The sequence below is a fragment of the Thunnus albacares genome, chromosome 17 (assembly GCF_914725855.1).
Source record: "Thunnus albacares chromosome 17, fThuAlb1.1, whole genome shotgun sequence".
In the NCBI taxonomy this organism is placed as follows: Eukaryota; Metazoa; Chordata; class Actinopteri; order Scombriformes; family Scombridae; genus Thunnus; species Thunnus albacares.
Genome location: NC_058122.1, coordinates 17,152,963 through 17,173,740, shown reverse-complemented (window position 1 = coordinate 17,173,740; position 20,778 = coordinate 17,152,963). Strand labels below are relative to the sequence as shown.

At 35.2% G+C, this 20,778-nt stretch overlaps 2 protein-coding genes, 1 pseudogene and 1 gene segment (V, D, J or C); all 4 read left to right on the top strand.

Moving 5' to 3' along the window:
• The first annotated feature begins 977 nt into the window (after positions 1 to 977).
• LOC122967521 lies at positions 978 to 2,506 on the top strand. The segment is given in 3 exon segments: positions 978 to 1,079; positions 1,166 to 1,491; positions 2,397 to 2,506. Coding segments are annotated over 3 exon segments (414 nt in total).
• A 2,150-nt stretch (positions 2,507 to 4,656) lies between these two features.
• On the top strand, positions 4,657 to 7,962 carry LOC122967523 (annotated as a pseudogene).
• An 863-nt stretch (positions 7,963 to 8,825) lies between these two features.
• Positions 8,826 to 16,130, top strand: LOC122967520 (immunoglobulin lambda-1 light chain-like). 4 transcript variants are annotated; one of them, XM_044332209.1, is made up of 4 exons: positions 8,826 to 8,960; positions 9,053 to 9,380; positions 14,707 to 14,738; positions 15,616 to 16,130. In XM_044332209.1, the coding sequence occupies exons 1-4, from the start codon at positions 8,921 to 8,923 to the stop codon at positions 15,939 to 15,941; spliced, it is 726 nt and encodes a 241-aa protein (XP_044188144.1). In that variant the 5' UTR covers positions 8,826 to 8,920; the 3' UTR covers positions 15,942 to 16,130. The 4 variants fall into 4 exon arrangements, with proteins under 4 accessions (XP_044188144.1, XP_044188141.1, XP_044188142.1 ...); XM_044332206.1 differs by lacking the exons at positions 14,707 to 14,738; positions 15,616 to 16,130 and adding exons at positions 10,646 to 10,677; positions 11,555 to 11,947 and having other exon boundaries at positions 8,833 to 8,960; XM_044332207.1 differs by lacking the exon at positions 9,053 to 9,380 and adding an exon at positions 13,039 to 13,361 and having other exon boundaries at positions 8,834 to 8,960; positions 14,702 to 14,738.
• A 759-nt stretch (positions 16,131 to 16,889) lies between these two features.
• On the top strand, positions 16,890 to 20,143 carry LOC122967522 (immunoglobulin lambda-1 light chain-like). Its single transcript, XM_044332212.1, has 4 exons — positions 16,890 to 17,006; positions 17,099 to 17,421; positions 18,738 to 18,774; positions 19,652 to 20,143. Exons 1-4 carry the CDS (start codon positions 16,967 to 16,969, stop codon positions 19,975 to 19,977), a joined length of 726 nt encoding a protein of 241 aa, XP_044188147.1. The 5' UTR covers positions 16,890 to 16,966; the 3' UTR covers positions 19,978 to 20,143.
• The last annotated feature ends 635 nt before the right edge of the window (positions 20,144 to 20,778 follow it).

The following is a 20,778-nucleotide window of genomic DNA, read 5'->3' as shown; positions in this document are numbered from 1 at the left end:
GACAAAAACCTCCTCACTGAATACACTCACTTCTGCTTTTGATGCTGTAAGAATGTTCACTAAATGTGAAACCATCTATTAACCAAAAGCTTGCTATATAAGGAACTAACTTAATATTTTCAAAGTATGTCTCTACTTTATTCTACACAACAACAGTAAATGTAATAGTTTACATGAATCCATCTTTTCACTACTACAAACATTCACCCCTGCAGTGTTGAAAGGAAGCTGTTACAATAACAGATTGTGGTTTAATCTTCACAAATAAAAGCAGCTTTAGACTGAAACCATGTTTGTGATCACACAATAAAAAAATGCCCAAATATCTGTATTGAAGAAAATGATCCAACTACGCCTTCAGTATAATGTGTTTGTTCATCTAGCGGAGCTTTAATGCACATAACTTGACAACCATCTTAGATTTTTATGGTTTAGCTTTTAAACCATTAGATTTATGATTTTCTTTGTTTTCAGGCTTAAGTTTGAAACAACTGAACTCAATCAAAAGGGTCATTTTTTTCTCAGACTAAACAAAATAGAGATATTATTATAAAAATGTATAGAACCACTTTTTTATCTACAACACTTTCTGTGACTTACCAATGACGAGTGACTGCGTCAATTCAAATATTTCTGTTTTGTCTAACATGTGAGATGTTTTATAGCAGTGGTTGATGATAGAGTGATCATCTCGTCTGCTTCTCTTGATGACAAATGACCATGTTGGCTTTTATTCTTATGAATAAGTGATGTGAGTATGGAGACACATGGCATCAAAACACCTTTATAATGAAAAATATATGATCAACAACAACAGCAGTAACGCTTTTTGCCTTGAAATAATTTGTCAATGTGATATGAAACCACATATGTGATGTAGGAGATTCATAAATGAAAACTGTGTTGAGTGTTGAAACTCCTCCTCCACTTCTCCTCTCCTCAGTGTCTTTATAAGCTTCAATCTCTCTTCTCCTCACACTCCAACCCTGCTCACCTCTCAGCTGGACAGTAAGGAACGTTTACACCACACACTGACAACATGCTGGGGACCCTCTGCACTCTCATCACTGCTCTAACATGTAAGATATTCTTCTGATTCCTCTTATATTTCATATTTTCAGCCATAAACCTTTTAACTCGTGTGTTTTTCTGTGTTTGTTGACAGATGTTGATGCAGCGATAGTTCTGACCCAGACGCCCGCTGTCCACACAGTTTCTACAGGACAAGAAGTTGTTCTCAACTGCAACATTCAGAGATATGATGGATATTATGTCAACTGGTATAAACAGGTTCCTGGTAAAGCTCATCAGTTTGTTCTGGGTTTTTACCATGAGGACAGTTCACTCATCTTTGGAACAGGATTCTCCTCAGACAGATTCAACTCTAGATGTTCATCAAACATAGATTATCAGTTCATCATTAAGCGGGCAGAGGCAGGAGACTCTGCAGTCTATTACTGTCACACATGGGACGACTCTGCTAAGGAGTACGTATCACAGTGATTTACTCTGTGACAAAAACCTCTTCACAAAGTACTTCTGCTTTTTGAGTCTCTCACACATCAACTAATGTTCTCTGTAGCTACATGAGACTTTAAAGATCAATACAAACCAGTTTCATCAATCTGTTCTTAAAAAAACACTCATTTCATATAAAAGTTTAGTGGCTGATCTCATGAAGAGATAATTAAACTCAGTGTTTGTTGTTTTTTCCTTTTCATTTGCACTGGACAATGCAATGCAAAGACATTGATTAGTGATGAACAAATATAAGCATAGAGATTTGTTCTTGACTTTGGGGACACATGTATGTGAGAAATATCTTAAACAGTCGGGGAACAGCTCAGTAAGTGGACCTTGCTTTTAGATCATTTAACAGAAGAAACAATGATTTCTCTGAAAACACTTCATTTAACACAGGACATAATAAACAGCCTGATGAGTCCTCTGTTGCACGAGCAATTTTCTGTGTAATTACTTATTTTTGATTATTTTAATTGCTTTGAATAAAATTTGATGTTTGAAGATGACTTTTGGAGGAAGCAAGTTAAACATACAATGATTTTTATATCACCCTGCACTCAATAATACCCACATAAACTTTGCTGCCTTGTGTGAGTGATGCATTTATGAAGGAAAACATTTCCACCATCATCCCTCTTCATTCAATGATGATATTTAGACTTTTAACATCAACATGAAAACAAAATGATGCAACAGAAGATTCAGAATCAATCCTCAAGTCCAGCAGTGTTTTGGAATATAAACAGAGTGATGAAGAGAATGAGATGTTGACAGTGAAAGTTGGTCTCAACAGGATGTTTCAGTTTCACTCCCCTCATTAGTGAGAGTCAGGAGGTTTTTGTACAGCCATGTGTACAAACTGAATCACTGTGGTATTCGGACAAGGCACCAAGCTGATCGTGACAAGTAAGTACTTTTAAACTGATCATAAAACAAGATAGATTTATTGTTTCTGTTGCATATTAAGAGAAAATAATCAAATTATGTGTGACTTGTTGTTGTACTTCTTTCAGTGAATAATAGATTCATCTTGTACTAAACTATGTGTTTGAAGGCAAATGAAATATTTGTAAATAATCACAATGTTTAAAATGTTCTCAAATATCTCAAATATTTTTATGTTATTTTATGTTTGAGGCATTTTAAAGAGTTTTTTCTTTTTTTTTAATTGAAATATTCTGACAAGATTTAACCTTGTAAAGGCATTCTAGCTACAGGTTTGTAAGGTTATCTGTCAAAATGATTTTACATCATGATACTGATAGTAAATTACTGTGCTTGTGTTATTTAATTACTTATCTTCTAAAGTTTGATGATGATTTTGAATTTATCTGAACTTTATATTGGCTGTTTAAAAATAAATATGTATTCTTCTTTGATGCTTAGACACCACTAAAGCATGTTGGTATCTGGTATGTTTTTTGGAGTCTCTGTAGATGAGACACACTGGCTGCTGATGATCCAGACAGAACAATTTGAGTTTCTCAGAGTGCAGACTGCAGAGAGCCTTAGACCCTGATGAAGCTCTCTGATTTCTCTTGCGCAAGAAGGCGTCACAAACCGGCTGAAGTGATAGTATTTCAGTATTCCCTCCTGTAGCTTTCCTCCTTGAGTAGAAGCTGTTTTTTTTTTTTTTTGTCCCACAGTGACTCTTGTTATGTCTGTTGGCGTGTCAATTTGTTTTTGTCTTCAGGCTGGAAGAATAGTGTACTGTGTTTCCTGGTTTGTCTCCAGTGATTCAGGTAAAGGGTGGAGCTTTGCTGGCAGAATCATGATGATCAATTTTAATCATTGCTCTTTTATTGCTCACTGGGTATTGTAGGCTGATCCTATATGAGGCTTGTTACTACAGGTCTTCAAAAAACAGACATGCAGGAATTCATTTTCAAAAAGAGAGATCTGAACAGAAACTGAATTAGGAACATTCCTGGTCTGAAAAGACTTGAGGATGATGTCCTGATCCCAAAATTTCAGTTGACCTGATAACAGACAACAGTGGCAGCAGCATGATGATCCACTAGTTTAGGAGCTGCTGGTGTGGAAGAGATGCAGAATAAACCAGTTGTTGGAGTGCACCATAAGAAGCTCAAACAAGCACGGCTATACCTGTTCACACCACTGGGAGGCCCCCTTTCACTTTTTTTGAATATGAAACATTTGAAAATATAGATTCTTGTAAATTCAGAACATTGTTATATGTGTGTGCTTAAAAGAACAACAGAAAGCAAAACCTGATTAATATTTCATCATCTGGTTTAAGTCGCCTGCAGTAGTTAAGACATCAGTCAGTGAAGCATCTCTGTCTCTTACTTCCCAGGATGCACCTGAAGGCCTCCTCTTCTTATTTATAACTTCATGAACTTTCCCTGACTGCCAACACATTGATGTTTTAATTATCATTCATAGACAGTTAACTGGTGTGAATTATGTGCATGTATGCAAAGCCACAGCTGATATCCTGCAATGGACATCTCTTGTTTAGCTCTAAAAACTTAAAATGTAATTATACATGAAGGTAATTCTTTACCTCCAACAAAAGCAAAGTTTAAAAAATTGTACATACAGTACTTGAATGCACAAATCCCATTAATTGGGAGCCACACAGAGTAACAAATCCGTGAAAATAAAAAAAAAAACAAAAGCACCAGACAGTCAAGTGTCATTTTCAACTCCTCCCTCTCTACTGACTCAGGATGCACCTGCAGGCCTCCTCTCTTTATTTAGCTTCATGTAAATTCATAGATTACGTGTGAGTTCTCTGTAAAACTTAACTGGAATTCCTTAACTGGAAACAGAGAAACCCACTGATATTTGAAGTATTATCATATAATCAATAGAAGTTGGCTTACTTGTTATGTGTTTATTTATGTACATGTGCAGAGCCACAGCTTATATCCTGCTATATAAAAATTTCATATATATATACATACTTAGATGCATGAATCCCATTTGACAAAGTAACACCTGTATTACAATAATTACAAATTTGTTTTATTTAATTTTCAAATAATGACCTTGTAATGTTCTCTCCTCAGAAGATAAGAGACCTGATTGAACCAAAGCTCCTCCTCCTGTCAGTCACTCTCAGTTTCAGTGTTGTATTAAATTGCTCCTCCAGCACCTCCTCTCCTCATCCTCCAAACCTTCTGATCTGTCAGCAGTAAGCTCACTTTCCAAGTTACAAGGCCATTCTCAGCACACACTGACAACATGCTGGGGACCCTCTGCACTCTCATCACTGCTCTAACATGTAAGGAGGCTGACTTACTGCAGCTTTGACCTCATGTTGGATTCATCAGTCTGTGTGTTTCTCTTGACTCCGTGTCATCTTGTTGTTTCCAGGTGTGAGTGGTGTGACGGTGGTGACACAGAAGCCTCCTGTTGTGACGCTGAGGAAAGGAGAGACAGTCACCATGGACTGTAACCTGGGAACTGTTACTGACAGTGATGCTCGCTGGTATAAACAGATTCCAGGAGGAGTTCCTCAGTTTGTTCTGAGTTTTTATCACAGCTCCAGCTCTCCAACATATGGTTCTGGTTTCTCTTCTCCTAAATTCACATCTAATCATCAGTCAAAATCAGATTATCGACTGATCATCAACAATGTGGAGGAGGGAGACTCAGCAGTCTATTACTGTAAAACATGGGACAGCTCTGTGAGTGAGTACACATCACAGTGATTTACACCGTGACAAAAACCTCCTCACTAAACACTTCTGCTTTTTGATTCTCTAAGACAACAACTGAAGCAATTATCTGTATAACACAACGCACAATTCTTCTTTCAAACATGTAAATGCTCCTTGTCGATTCTTACTATGATCCCTTTAACTATACATTTATGTATGCTTTTCAAATCTGCTTAAATCATTTTAAAAAAGAAAAGCAGCAGTAGTCCACAGAGGGTTGGCGGTTGAATCCCTGGTTCCTCCTGTCCATGTGTTGACATGTCCTTGAGTAAAACACTGAACCCCAAGTTACTGCTGATGGCAACGCCTTGCATGGCAACTCTGCCGCCATTGGTGTGTGAGTGTGTATGTGAGTGAATGAGAAAAAAAATGACATTTCTTTGGCTGTGAAGATAGAAGTGTGCTATATAAGTTCAGTTCATCCACTCACCATTTACAGTCAGCAACCAAATCCATCAACAGCACATTGAGATTACATGAATGGTAATTTCTTCAGCACAATGATAAAATAGTAATGATACAAACACCGGACAACAGATCATATATGCTATTAATGAAAACAGTCCAATATTTAACACACCACAGAGAGAAAACTTGAGAAAAGGGCAATAAACACACTGCATAGTCATAACACACTACCTGAGGAGACAACACCTAAAAACCTTTAAACATGTTTTTTTTCTATGATAAATTATTGTAGATTTGGTTTAATGTTATTTATGTATTTGAAGATAGTTTACTGTATTGAAAATCTAGATAGATAGATAGATGCTTTATTGTCATTGCATATTAAAATACAACAAATCTTAGTTCGGCAGCAGTCCACTCCACTTAGCAGCATTAATATATATATATATATATGTGTATATATATATATATATATACACACACACACACACACACACACACACACACACACACACACACACACACACACACACACACACACACACACACATATATATATATATATATATATATATATATATATATATATATATATATATATATATATATATATATATATATATATATATATATATATATATATATATATATATATATATATATATATATATATATATATATATATATATATATATATATACATTGTCTAAATAACTTAAATCACCATGAAATCCAAAATGAATCTGATACAAAATTGCAGTTACTCATGGAAACAAACATTCACTTATTTTAAATTCTCATAAAATTGCAACATGATGATATTTGGACTTTCAACACAACCATGAAAGTAAAAGGCAACAGATAATATAAAATCAATCCTCAAGTCTAGATGTGTTTTGGAATATAAACAGACTGATGAAGAGAATGATATGTTGACAGTGAAAGTTGGTCTCAACAGGATGTTTCAGTTTCACTCCCTTCATTAGTGAGAGTCAGGAGGTTTTTGTACAGCCATGTGTACAAACTGAATCACTGTGGTATTCGGACAAGGCACCAAGCTGATCGTGACAAGTAAGTACTTTTAAACTGATCATAAAACAAGAATCATTTCCCATTTCTGATGGATATTAGTGGAATGTATATGATTTAATTGTTACTTTTAACGGGTTTTAAGTGAAAATGTATTGATTGCAGTTTTTCAGCTTTGATATAGAACCAAGCTATGTCTTTAAAAGACAAAGAACAGATGAACAGCTGATTACAATATTTGAAATGTTTTCTATACAATTCTCTAAAGTTTTTTGATTATTTTGTAATTTAAAGAGATGTGAACCAACTCATTTACTATTTTAAGTTTTGAATGAACATTTGTTTTGAGAACTTTTAACATTACAACTTATTCCATCATTTGTCAGTAGAAATGAACATTATCACTGTTACTATCAATAGTTAATGACAAAGATATAAATATTAATCTGGTAAAACTTTAAAGATAAAATATGATTTAATTGAAATGTATTTTTGGACAATAAAATAGAGAAACAATTGTGCATTTAGCCCTTTTGAAAATCTATTATTTGGTGAGATGGTTGTCTTATCTGATGTAACTTTACACAATGATTGATGACATTACTTGACATTGAAGTACTGTTGAGGGATATCATTTCTATGGTTAAATCATCATTTTCCAGAAGTAATCTTTGTATGTGTGAAGTTTGTGATGAAATGTTTCATTTCTAAAATTTTTGAAAATGAACTCTGCTCTTGTTGTTAGTGATGATTTCTAGATTCATCTGATTTAAAACATTTTACATCTTGAGATTATTCAATTAATTATGAACATAAATTGTCCCCTCATCCAATACTGTGTCAAACTGCTTAGTTTGACTTTTCTATTTTTTATGACTTTAATGGCAGTTTTGTATAACTGTCCTTCATGTATTTTCAGGCTCCAGCCTCTCTCCTCCTGTCCTGACAGTCTTCCCTCCGTCCAGTGCTGAGCTCCAGTCCAACAAAGCCACTCTGGTCTATCTGTCCAGTCAGTCTGTGCCTTTTGCAGATGTGACCTGGTTGTCTGCTGGGAGTCCAGTGAGCAGTGGGATCTCTAGCAGCACCGCTGTTCAGCAACCAGACCAGACTTTCCAAATCAGCAGCTATCTGTCCATCCAGACGTCAGACTGGAACATGGACAAGGTTTACACATGTAAAGTGTCTGCGGGCTCCCAGACTTCAGAGAAGAACATCAACAAGTCAAAGTGTCCCGCTGAAGAATAGTAGAGGACCAGAATGAGCATTTAAAATCTGTTTCTTTACTGTTTGTGCTGTTTGCTCATAACAAGGTTTAGATGTTAGAAAAGATGTGTCTGCATGCTTGTAATAAATGTTGTGACAGTTAGGTGGAGGTGTTGTATCGGCTTTGCAGTTGTTACATTTTTCAAGACCTGTTTAATTAAATAAAAGCATTCTGATTAAAAACAGTTTGTATTTATTTTTTGTCATGAAAATATGATTTAAAACAATAATGATTTAACTGAAACCTTCACTAGATTTTATTTTTCCTCCAATGTTCATTTCACTGACAGATGACAGACACATGTCTAGTTCATTCTTACTTGAATATGTATTATCATATTCATATAATTTAAGAATTCTATATTGTTATTGGCTTTAAATGTGCAATAAATGCATAAGAGGTAGCAAACTTGATGAATAATTCTTTATTTTCTTTTAGTCATTTGTAATAGTAGAGATAGAAAATCGGATAAATTGAGTAGCAACCGAAACTGAGTTTTCATCCTTCATCAGTGAAGCATCACTTCTCTCCTCCTCCCTCTCTTTCTTCCCAGGATGCACCTGCAGGCCTCCTCTCCTTATTCATAGCTCCATGCAAATGAGGAGGTCAAGTGTCAGCTCTCTGTAAAATAAGAGGGAACTGTAGCTGATAGAAAACACACAAATGTTTTAATCATTTTCAAATTACACAGTTTATCTTGTATGTGTGTGAATTATGTACATAAAGCCAAACCATTTTTTAAAGACTCCATCTCAAGCATGTGAATACAAAGATTGAATAATTGTATATATTTGAATGCATGAATACTTAGGAAGGTGACAAAGTAACACATACAGCATGAAAGCAAAACAGATTCAGCTCCTCCTCCTGTCAGTCACTCTCAGTTTCAGTGTTGTATTAAATTGCTCCTCCAGCACCTCCTCTCCTCATCCTCCAAACCCTCTCATCTGTCAGCAGTAAGCTCACTTTCCAAGTTACAAGGCCATTCTCAGCACACACTGACAACATGCTGGGGACCCTCTGCACTCTCATCACTGCTCTAACATGTAAGGAGGCTGACTTACTGCAGCTTTGACCTCATGTTGGATTCATCAGTCTGTGTGTTTCTCTTGACTCCATGTCATCTTGTTGTTTCCAGGTGTGAGTAGTGTGACGGTGGTGACACAGAAGCCTCCTGTTGTGACGCTGAGGAAAGGAGAGACAGTCACCATGGACTGTAACCTGGGAACTGTTACTAAGAGTGGTGCTCGCTGGTATAAACAGATTCCAGGAGGAGTTCCTCAGTTTGTATTGTATTTTTTTCACACTGCAAGCTCTCCAACATATGGCTCTGGTTTCTCTTCTCCTAAATTCACATCTAATCATCAGTCAAAATCAGATTATCGACTGATCATCAACAATGTGGAGGAGGGAGACTCAGCAGTCTACTACTGTCAAACATGGGACAGCTCTGTGAGTGAGAACGCATCACAGTGATTTACACCGTGACAAAAACCTCCTCACTAAACACTTCTGCTTTTTGATTCTCTAAGATAACAACTGAAGCAATTATCTGTATAACACAATGCACAATTCTTCTTTTCAAACATGTAAATGCTCCTTGTCGATTCTTACTATGATCCCTTTAACTATACATTTATGTATGCTTTTCAAATCTGCTTAAATAATTTTAAAAAAAGAAAAGCAGCAGTAGTCCACATAGGGTTGGCAGTTGAATCCCTGGTTCTTCCTGTCCATGTGTTGACATGTCCTTGAGTAAAACACTGAACCCCAAGTTACTGCTGATGGCAACGCCTTGCATGGCAACTCTGCCGCCATTGGTGTGTGAGTGTGTATGTGAGTGAAGATAGAAGTGTGCTATATAAGTTCAGTTCATGTATTCACCATTTACAGTCAGCAACCAAATCCATCAACAGCACATTGAGATTACATGAATGGTAATTTCTTCAGCACAATGATAAAATAGTAATGATACAAACACCGGACAACAGATCATATATGCTATTAATGAAAACAGTCCAATATTTAACACACCACAGAGAGAAAACTTGAGAAAAGGGCAATAAACACACTGCATAGTCATAACACACTACCTGAGGAGACAACACCTAAAAACCTTTAAACATGTTTTTTTTCTATGATAAATTATTGTAGATTTGTTTTCACGTTATTTATGTATTTGAAGATAGTTTACTGTATTGAAAATCTAGATAGATAGATAGATGCTTTATTGTCATTGCATATTAAAATACAACAAATCTTAGTTCGGCAGAAGTCCACTCCACTTAGCAGCATTAATATATATATATATGTGTATATATATATATATACACACACACACACACACACACACACACACACACACATATGTATATATATACATATACATATACATTGTCTAAATAACTTAAATCACCATGAAATCCAAAATGAATCTGATACAAAATTGCAGTTACTCATGGAAACAAACATTCACTTATTTTAAATTCTCATCAAATTGCAACATGATGATATTTGGACTTTCAACACAACCATGAAAGTAAAAGGCAACAGATAATTTAAAATCAATCCTCAAGTCTAGATGTGTTTTGGAATATAAACAGAGTGATGAAGAGAATGAGATGTTGACAGTGAAAGTTGGTCTCAACAGGATGTTTCAGTTTCACTCCCTTCATTAGTGAGAGTCAGGAGGTTTTTGTACAGCCATGTGTACAAACTGAATCACTGTGGTATTCGGACAAGGCACCAAGCTGATCGTGACAAGTAAGTACTTTTAAACTGATCATAAAACAAGAATCATTTCCCATTTCTGATGGATATTAGTAGAATGTATATGATTTAATTGTTACTTTTAACAGGTTTTAAGTGAAAATGTATTGATTGCAGTTTTTCAGCTTTGATATAGAACCAAGCTGTGTCTTTAAAAGACAAAGAACAGATGAACAGCTGATTACAATATTTGAAATGTTTTCTATACAATTCTTTAAAGTTTTTGGATTATTTTGTAATTTAAAGAGATGTGAACCAACTCATTTACTATTTTAAGTTTTGAATGAACATTTGTTTTGAGAACTTTTAACATTACAACTTATTCCATCATTTGTCAGTAGAAATGAACATTATCACTGTTACTATCAATAGTTAATGACAAAGATATGAATATTAATCTGGTAAAACTTTAAAGATAAAATGTTATTTAATTGAAATGTATTTTTGGACAATAAAATAGAGAAATAATTGTGCATTTAGCCCTTTTGAAAATATATTATTTGGTGAGATGGTTGTCTTATCTGATGTAACTTTACACAATGACTGATGACATTACTTGACATTGAAGTACTGTTGAGGGATATCGTTTCTATGGTTAAATCATAATTTTCCAGAAGTAATCTTTGTATGTGTGAAGTTTGTGATGAAATGTTTCATTTCTAAAATTTTTGAAAATGAACTCTGCTCTTGTTGTTAGTGATGATTTCTAGATTCGTCTGATTTAAAACATTTTACATCTTGAGATTATTCAATTAATTATGAACATAAATTTTCCCCTCATCCAATACTGTGTCAAACTGCTTAGTTTGACTTTTCTATTTTCTATGACTTTAATGGCAGTTTTGTATAATTGTCCTTCATGTATTTTCAGGCTCCAGCCTCTCTCCTCCTGTCCTGACAGTCTTCCCTCCGTCCAGTGCTGAGCTCCAGTCCAACAAAGCCACTCTGGTCTGTCTGTCCAGTCAGTCTGTGCCTTTTGCAGATGTGACCTGGTTGTCTGCTGGGAGTCCAGTGAGCAGTGGGATCTCTAGCAGCACCGCTGTTCAGCAACCAGACCAGACTTTCCAAATCAGCAGCTATCTGTCCATCCAGACATCAGACTGGAACATGGACAAGGTTTACACATGTAAAGTGTCTGCGGGCTCCCAGACTTCAGAGAAGAACATCAACAAGTCAAAGTGTCCCGCTGAAGAATAGTAGAGGACCAGAATGAGCATTTAAAATCTGTTTCTTTACTGTTTGTGCTGTTTGCTCATAACAAGGTTTAGATGTTAGAAAAGATGTGTCTGCATGCTTGTAATAAATGTTGTGACAGTTAGGTGGAGGTGTTGTATCGGCTTTGCAGTTGTTACATTTTTCAAGACCTGTTTAATTAAATAAAAGCATTCTGATTAAAAAACAGTTTGTATTTATTTTTTGTCATGAAAATATGATTTAAAACAATAATGATTTAACTGAAACCTTCACTAGATTTTATTTTTCCTCCAATGTTCATTTCACTGACAGATGACAGACACATGTCTAGTTCATTCTTACTTGAATATGTATTATCATATTCATATAATTTAAGAATTCTATATTGTTATTGGCTTTAAATGTGCAATAAATGCATAAGAGGTAGCAAACTTGATGAATAATTCTTTATTTTCTTTTAGTCATTTGTAATAGTAGAGATAGAAAATCGGATAAATTGAGTAGCAACCGAAACTGAGTTTTCATCCTTCATCAGTGAAGCATCACTTCTCTCCTCCTCCCTCTCTTTCTTCCCAGGATGCACCTGCAGGCCTCCTCTCCTTATTCATAGCTCCATGCAAATGAGGAGGTCAAGTGTCAGCTCTCTGTAAAATAAGAGGGAACTGTAGCTGATAGAAAACACACAAATGTTTTAATCATTTTCAAATTACACAGTTTATCTTGTATGTGTGTGAATTATGTACATAAAGCCAAACCATTTTTTAAAGACTCCATCTCAAGCATGTGAATACAAAGATTGAATAATTGTATATATTTGAATGCATGAATACTTAGGAAGGTGACAAAGTAACACATACAGCATGAAAGCAAAACAGATTCAGCTCCTCCTCCTGTCAGTCACTCTCAGTTTCAGTGTTGTATTAAATTGCTCCTCCAGCACCTCCTCTCCTCATCCTCCAAACCCTCTCATCTGTCAGCAGTAAGCTCACTTTCCAAGTTACAAGGCCATTCTCAGCACACACTGACAACATGCTGGGGACCCTCTGCACTCTCATCACTGCAATAACATGTAAGGAGGCTGACTTACTGCAGCTTTGACCTCATGTTGGATTCATCAGTCTGTGTGTTTCTCTTGACTCCGTGTCATCTTGTTGTTTCCAGGTGTGAGTGGTGTGACGGTGGTGACACAGAAGCCTCCTGTTGTGACGCTGAGGAAAGGAGAGACAGTCACCATGGACTGTAACCTGGGAACTGTTACTGGCAGTAGTGCTTGGTGGTATAAACAGATTCCAGGAGGAGTTCCTCAGTTTGTGCTGAGTTTTTATCACAGCTGGAGCTCTGTAGAATATGGTTCTGGATTCTCCTCTCCTAAATTCACATCTAACCATCAGTCAACATCAGATTATCGACTGATCATCAACAATGTAGAGGAGGGAGACTCAGCAGTCTACTATTGTAACACATGGGACAGCTCTGTGAATCAGTTCGTATCACAGTGATTTACACTGTGACAAAAACCTCCTCACTAAACACTTCTGCTTTTTGATTCTTTAAGATAAGAACTGAAACAATTATCTGTATAACACAATGCACAGTTCTTTTCAAACATGTAAATGCTCCTTGTCGATTCTTACTATGATCCCTTTAACTATACATTTATGTATGCTTTTCAAATCTGCTTAAATCATTTTAAAAAAGAAAAGCAGCAGTAGTCCACATAGGGGTGGCGGTTGATTCCCTGGTTCTTCCTGTCCATGTGTTGACATGTCCTTGAGTAAAACACTGAACCCCAAGTTACTGCTGATGGCAACGCCTTGCATGGCAACTCTGCCGCCATTGGTGTGTGAGTGTGTATGTGAGTGAATGAGAAAAAAAAAGACATTTCTTTGGCTGTGAAGATAGAAGTGTGTTATATAAGTTCAGTTCATCCACTCACCATTTACAGTCAGCAACCAAATCCATCAACAGTACATTGAGATTACATGAATGGTATTTTCTTCAGCACAATGATAAAATAGTAATGATACAAACACCGGACAACAGATCATATATGCTATTAATGAAAACAGTCCGATATTTAACACACCACAGAGAGAAAACTTGAGAAAAGGGCAATAAACACACTGCATAGTCATAACACACTACCTGAGGAGACAACACCTAAAAACCTTTAAAAACATGTTTTTTTTCTATGATAAATTATTGTAGATTTGGTTTAACGTTATTTATGTATTTGAAGATAATTTACTGTATTGAAAATCTAGATAGATAGATAGATGCTTTATTGTCATTGCATATTAAAATACAACAAATCTTAGTTCGGCAGAAGTCCACTCCACTTAGCAGCATTAATATATATATATATATGTGTATATATATATATACACACACACACACACACACACACACATATGTGTATATATATACACACACACACACACACACACACACACACACACACATATGTATATATATATATATATATATATACATTGTCTAAATAACTTAAATCACCATGAAATCCAAAATGAATCTGATACAAAATTGCAGTTACTCATGGAAACAAACATTCACTTATTTTAAATTCTCATAAAATTGCAACATGATGATATTTGGACTTTCAACACAACCATGAAAGTAAAAGGCAACAGATAATATAAAATCAATCCTCAAGTCTAGATGTGTTTTGGAATATAAACAGACTGATGAAGAGAATGATATGTTGACAGTGAAAGTTGGTCTCAACAGGATGTTTCAGTTTCACTCCCTTCATTAGTGAGAGTCAGGAGGTTTTTGTACAGCCATGTGTATAAACTGAATCACTGTGGTATTCGGACAAGGCACCAAGCTGAGCGTGACAAGTAAGTACTTTTAAACTGATAATAAAACAAGAATCATTTCCCATTTCTGATAGATATTAGTGGAATGTATATGATTTAATTGTTACTTTTAACAGGTTTTAAGTGAAAATGTATTGATTGCAGTTTTTCAGCTTTGATATAGAACCAAGCTGTGTCTTTAAAAGACAAAGAACAGATGAACAGCTGATTACAATATTTGAAATGTTTTCTATACAATTCTCTAAAGTTTTTTGATTATTTTGTAATTTAAAGAGATGTGAACCAACTCATTTACTATTTTAAGTTTTGAATGAACATTTCTTTTGAGAACTTTTAACATTACAACTTATTCCATCATTTGTCAGTAGAAATGAACATTATCACTGTTACTATCAATAGTTAATGACAAAGACATGAATATTAATCTGGTAAAACTTTAAAGATAAAATATGATTTAATTGAAATGTATTTTTGGACAATAAAATAGAGAAATAATTGTGCATTTAGCCCTTTTGAAAATATATTATTTGGTGAGATGGTTGTCTTATCTGATGTAACTTTACACAATGATTGATGACATTACTTGACATTGAAGTACTGTTGAGGGATATCATTTCTATGGTTAAATCATCATTTTCCAGAAGTAATCTTTGTATGTGTGAAGTTTGTGATGAAATGTTTCATTTCTAAAATTTTTGAAAATGAACTCTGCTCTTGTTGTTAGTGATGATTTCTAGATTCATCTGATTTAAAACATTTTACATCTTGAGATTATTCAATTAATTATGAACATAAATTTACCCCTCATCCAATACTGTGTCAAACTGTTTAGTTTGACTTTTCTATTTTTTATGACTTTAATGGCAGTTTTGTATAACTGTCCTTCATGTATTTTCAGGCTCCAGCCTCTCTCCTCCTGTCCTGACAGTCTTCCCTCCATCCAGTGCTGAGCTCCAGTCCAACAAAGCCACTCTGGTCTGTCTGTCCAGTCAGTCTGTGCCTTTTGCAGATGTGACCTGGTTGTCTGCTGGGAGTCCAGTGAGCAGTGGGATCTCTAGCAGCACCGCTGTTCAGCAACCAGACCAGACTTTCCAAATCAGCAGCTATCTGTCCATCCAGACGTCAGACTGGAACATGGACAAGGTTTACACATGTAAAGTGTCTGCGGGCTCCCAGACTTCAGAGAAGAACATCAACAAGTCAAAGTGTCCCGCTGAAGAATAGTAGAGGACCAGAATGAGCATTTAAAATCTGTTTCTTTACTGTTTGTGCTGTTTGCTCATAACAAGGTTTAGATGTTAGTAAAGATGTGTCTGCATGCTTGTAATAAATGTTGTGACAGTTAGGTGGAGGTGTTGTATCAGCTTTGCAGTTGTTACATTTTTCAAGACCTGTTTAATTAAATAAAAGCATTCTGATTAAAAAACAGTTTGTATTTATTTTTTGTCATGAAAATATGATTTAAAACAATAATGATTTAACTGAAACCTTCACTAGATTTTATTTTTCCTCCAATGTTCATTTCACTGACAGATGACAGACACATGTCTAGTTCATTCTTACTTGAATATGTATTATCATATTCATATAATTTAAGAATTCTATATTGTTATTGGGTATAAATGTGTAATAAATGCATAAGAGGTAGCAAACTTGATGAATAATTCTTTATTTTCTTTTAGTCATTTGTAATAGTAGAGATAGAAAATCGGATAAATTGAGTAGCAACCGAAACTGAGTTTTCATCCTTCATCAGTGAAGCATCACTTCTCTCCTCCTCCCTCTCTTTCTTCCCAGGATGCACCTGCAGGCCTCCTCTCCTTATTCATAGCTCCATGCAAATGAGGAGGTCAAGTGTCAGCTCTCTGTAAAATAAGAGGGAACTGTAGCTGATAGAAAACACACAAATGTTTTAATCATTTTCAAATTACACAGTTTATCTTGTATGTGTGTGAATTATGTACATAAAGCCAAACCATTTTTAAAGACTCCATCTCAAGCATGTGAATACAAAGATTGAATAATTGTATATATTTGAATGCATGAATACTTAGGAAGGTGACAAAGTAACACATACAGCATGAAAGCAAAACAGATTCAGCTCCTCCTCCTGTCAGTCACTCTCAGTTTCAGTGTTGTATTAAATTGCTCCTCCAGCACCTCCTCTCCTCATCCTCCAAACCCTCTGATCTGTCAGCAGTAAGCTCACTTTCCAAGTTACAAGGCCATTCTCAGCACACACTGACAACATGCTGGGGACCCTCTGCACTCTCATCACTGCTCTAACATGTAAGGAGGCTGACTTACTGCAGCTTTGACCTCATGTTGGATTCATCAGTCTGTGTGTTTCTCTTGACTCCATGTCATCTTGTTGTTTCCAGGTGTGAGTGGTGTGACGGTGGTGACACAGAAGCCTCCTGTTGTGATGCTGAGGAAAGGAGAGACAGTCACCATGGACTGTAACCTGGGAACTGTTACTAATAATCAAGTTTGCTGGTATAAACAGATTCCAGGAGGAGTTCCTCAGTTTGTGCTGAGATTTTATCACAGCTGGAGCTCTCCAACATATGGTTCTGGTTTCTCCTCTCCTAAATTCACATCTAACCATCAGTCAAAATCAGATTATCGACTGATCATCAACAATGTGGAGGAAGGAGACTCAGCAGTCTATTATTGTACAACATGGGACAGCTCTATGAGTGAGAACGCATCACAGTGATTTACACCGTGACAAAAACCTCCTCACTAAACACTTCTGCTTTTTGATTTTCTAAGATAAGAACTGAAGCAATTATCTGTATAACACAATGCACAGTTCTTTTCAAATATGTAAATGCTCCTTGTCGATTCTTACTATGATCCCTTTAACTATACATTTATGTATGCTTTTCAAATCTGCTTAAATAATTTTAAAAAAGAAAAGCAGCAGTAGTCCACATAGGGTTGGCGGTTCAATCCCTGGTTCTTCCTGTCCATGTGTTGACATGTCCTTGAGTAAAACACTGAACCCCAAGTTACTGCTGATGGCAACGCCTTGCATGGCAAATCTGCCGCCATTGGTGTGTGAGTGTGTATGTGAGTGAATGAGGAAAAAAATGACATTTCTTTGGCTGTGAAGATAGAAGTGTGCTATATAAGTTCAGTTCATGTATTCACCATTTACAGTCAGCAACCAAATCCATCAACAGCACATTGAGATTACATGAATGGTAATTTCTTCAGCACAATGATTAAATAGTAATGATACAAACACCGGATAACAGATCATATATGCTATTAATGAAAACAGTCCAATATTTAACACACCACAGAGAGAAAACTTGAGAAAAAGGCAATAAACACACTGCATAGTCATAGCACACTACCTGAGGAGACAACACCTAAAAACCTTTAAAAACATGTTTTTTTTCTATGATAAATTATTGTAGATTTGGTTTAATGTTATTTATGTATTTGAAGATAGTTTACTGTATTGAAAATCTAGATAGATAGATAGATGCTTTATTGTCATTGCATATTAAAATACAACAAATCTTAGTTCGGCAGCAGTCCACTCCACTTAGCAGCATTAATATATATATATATATATATGTGTATATATATATATTTACACACACACACACACACACACACACACACACACACATATATATATATATATATATATATATATATATATATATATACATTGTCTAAATAACTTAAATCACCATGAAATCCAAAATGAATCTGATACAAAATTGCAGTTACTCATGGAAACAAACATTCACTTATTTTAAATTCTCATCAAATTGCAACATGATGATATTTGGACTTTCAACACAACCGTGAAAGTAAAAGGCAACAGATAATTTAAAATCAATCCTCAAGTCTAGATGTGTTTTGGAATATAAACAGACTGATGAAGAGAATGAGATGTTGACAGTGAAAGTTGGTCTCAACAGGATGTTTCAGTTTCACTCCCTTCATTAGTGAGAGTCAGGAGGTTTTTGTACAGCCATGTGTACAAATTGAATCACTGTGGTATTCGGACAAGGCACCAAGCTGAGCGTGACAAGTAAGTACTTTTAAACTGATCATAAAACAAGAATCATTTCCCATTTCTGATGGATATTAGTGGAATGTATATGATTTAATTGTTACTATTAACAGGTTTTCAGTGAAAATGTATTGATTGCAGTTTTTCAGCTTTGATATAGAACCAAGCTGTGTCTTTAAAAGACAAAGAACAGATGAACAGCTGATTACAATATTTGAAATGTTTTCTATACAATTCTCTAAAGTTTTTTGATTATTTTGTAATTTAAAGAGATGTGAACCAACTCATTTACTATTTTAAGTTTTCAATGAACATTTGTTTTGAGAACTTTTAACATTACAACTTATTCCATCATTTGTCAGTAGAAATGAACATTATCACTGTTACTATCAATAGTTAATGACAAAGATATGAATATTAATCTGGTAAAATTTTAAAGATAAAATATGATTTAATTGAAATGTATTTTTGGACAATAAAATAGAGAAATAATTGTGCATTTAGCCCTTTTGAAAATATATTATTTGGTGAGATGGTTGTCTTATCTGATGTAACTTTACAGAATGACTGATGACATTACTTGACATTGAAGTACTGTTGAGGGATATCATTTCTATGGTTAAATCATAATTTTCCAGAAGTAATCTTTGTATGTGTGAAGTTTGTGATGAAATGTTTCATTTCTAAAATTTTTGAAAATGAACTCTGCTCTTGTTGTTAGTGATGATTTCTAGATTCATCTGATTTAAAACATTTTACATCTTGAGATTATTCAATTAATTATGAACATAAATTGTCCCATCATCCAATACTGTGTCAAACTGCTTAGATTGACTTTTCTATTTTCTATGACTTTAATGCCAGTTTTGTATATATGTCCTTCATGTATTTTCAGGCTCCAGCCTCTCTCCTCCTGTCCTGACAGTCTTCCCTCCGTCCAGTGCTGAGCTCCAGTCCAACAAAGCCACTCTGGTCTGTCTGTCCAGTCAGTCTGTGCCTTTTGCAGATGTGACCTGGTTGTCTGCTGGGAGTCCAGTGAGCAGTGGGATCTCTAGCAGCACCGCTGTTCAGCAACCAGACCAGACTTTCCAAATCAGCAGCTATCTGTCCATCCAGACGTCAGACTGGAACATGGACAAGGTTTACACATGTAAAGTGTCTGCGGGCTCCCAGACTTCAGAGAAGAACATCAACAAGTCAAAGTGTCCCGCTGAAGAATAGTAGAGGACCAGAATGAGCATTTAAAATCTGTTTCTTTACTGTTTGTGCTGTTTGCTCATAACAAGGTTTAGATGTTAGAAAAGATGTGTCTGCATGCTTGTAATAAATGTTGTGACAGTTAGGTGGAGGTGTTGTATCAGCTTTGCAGTTGTTACATTTTTCAAGACCTGTTTAATTAAATAAAAGCATTCTGATTAAAAAACAGTTTGTATTTATTTTTTGTCATGAAAATATGATTTTAAACAATAATGATTTAACTGAAACCTTCACTAGATTTTATTTTTCCTCCAATGTTCATTTCACTGACAGATGACAGACACATGTCTAGTTCATTCTTACTTGAATATGTATTATCATATTCATATAATTTAAGAATTCTATATTGTTATTGGGTATAAATGTGTAATAAATGCATAAGAGGTAGCAAACTTGATGAATAATTCTTTATTTTCTTTTAGTCATTTGTAATAGTAGAGATAGAAAATCGGATAAATTGAGTAGCAACTGAAACTGAGTTTTCATCCTTCATCAGTGAAGCATCACTTCTCTCCTCCTCCCTCTCTTTCTTCCCAGGATGCACCTGCAGGCCTCCTCTCCTTATTCATAGCTCCATGCAAATGAGGAGGTCAAGTGTCAGCTCTCTGTAAAATAAGAGGGAACTGTAGCTGATAGAAAACACACAAATGTTTTAATCATTTTCAAATTACACAGTTTATCTTGTATGTGTGTGAATTATGTACATAAAGCCAAACCATTTTTAAAGACTCCATCTCAAGCATGTGAATACAAAGATTGAATAAT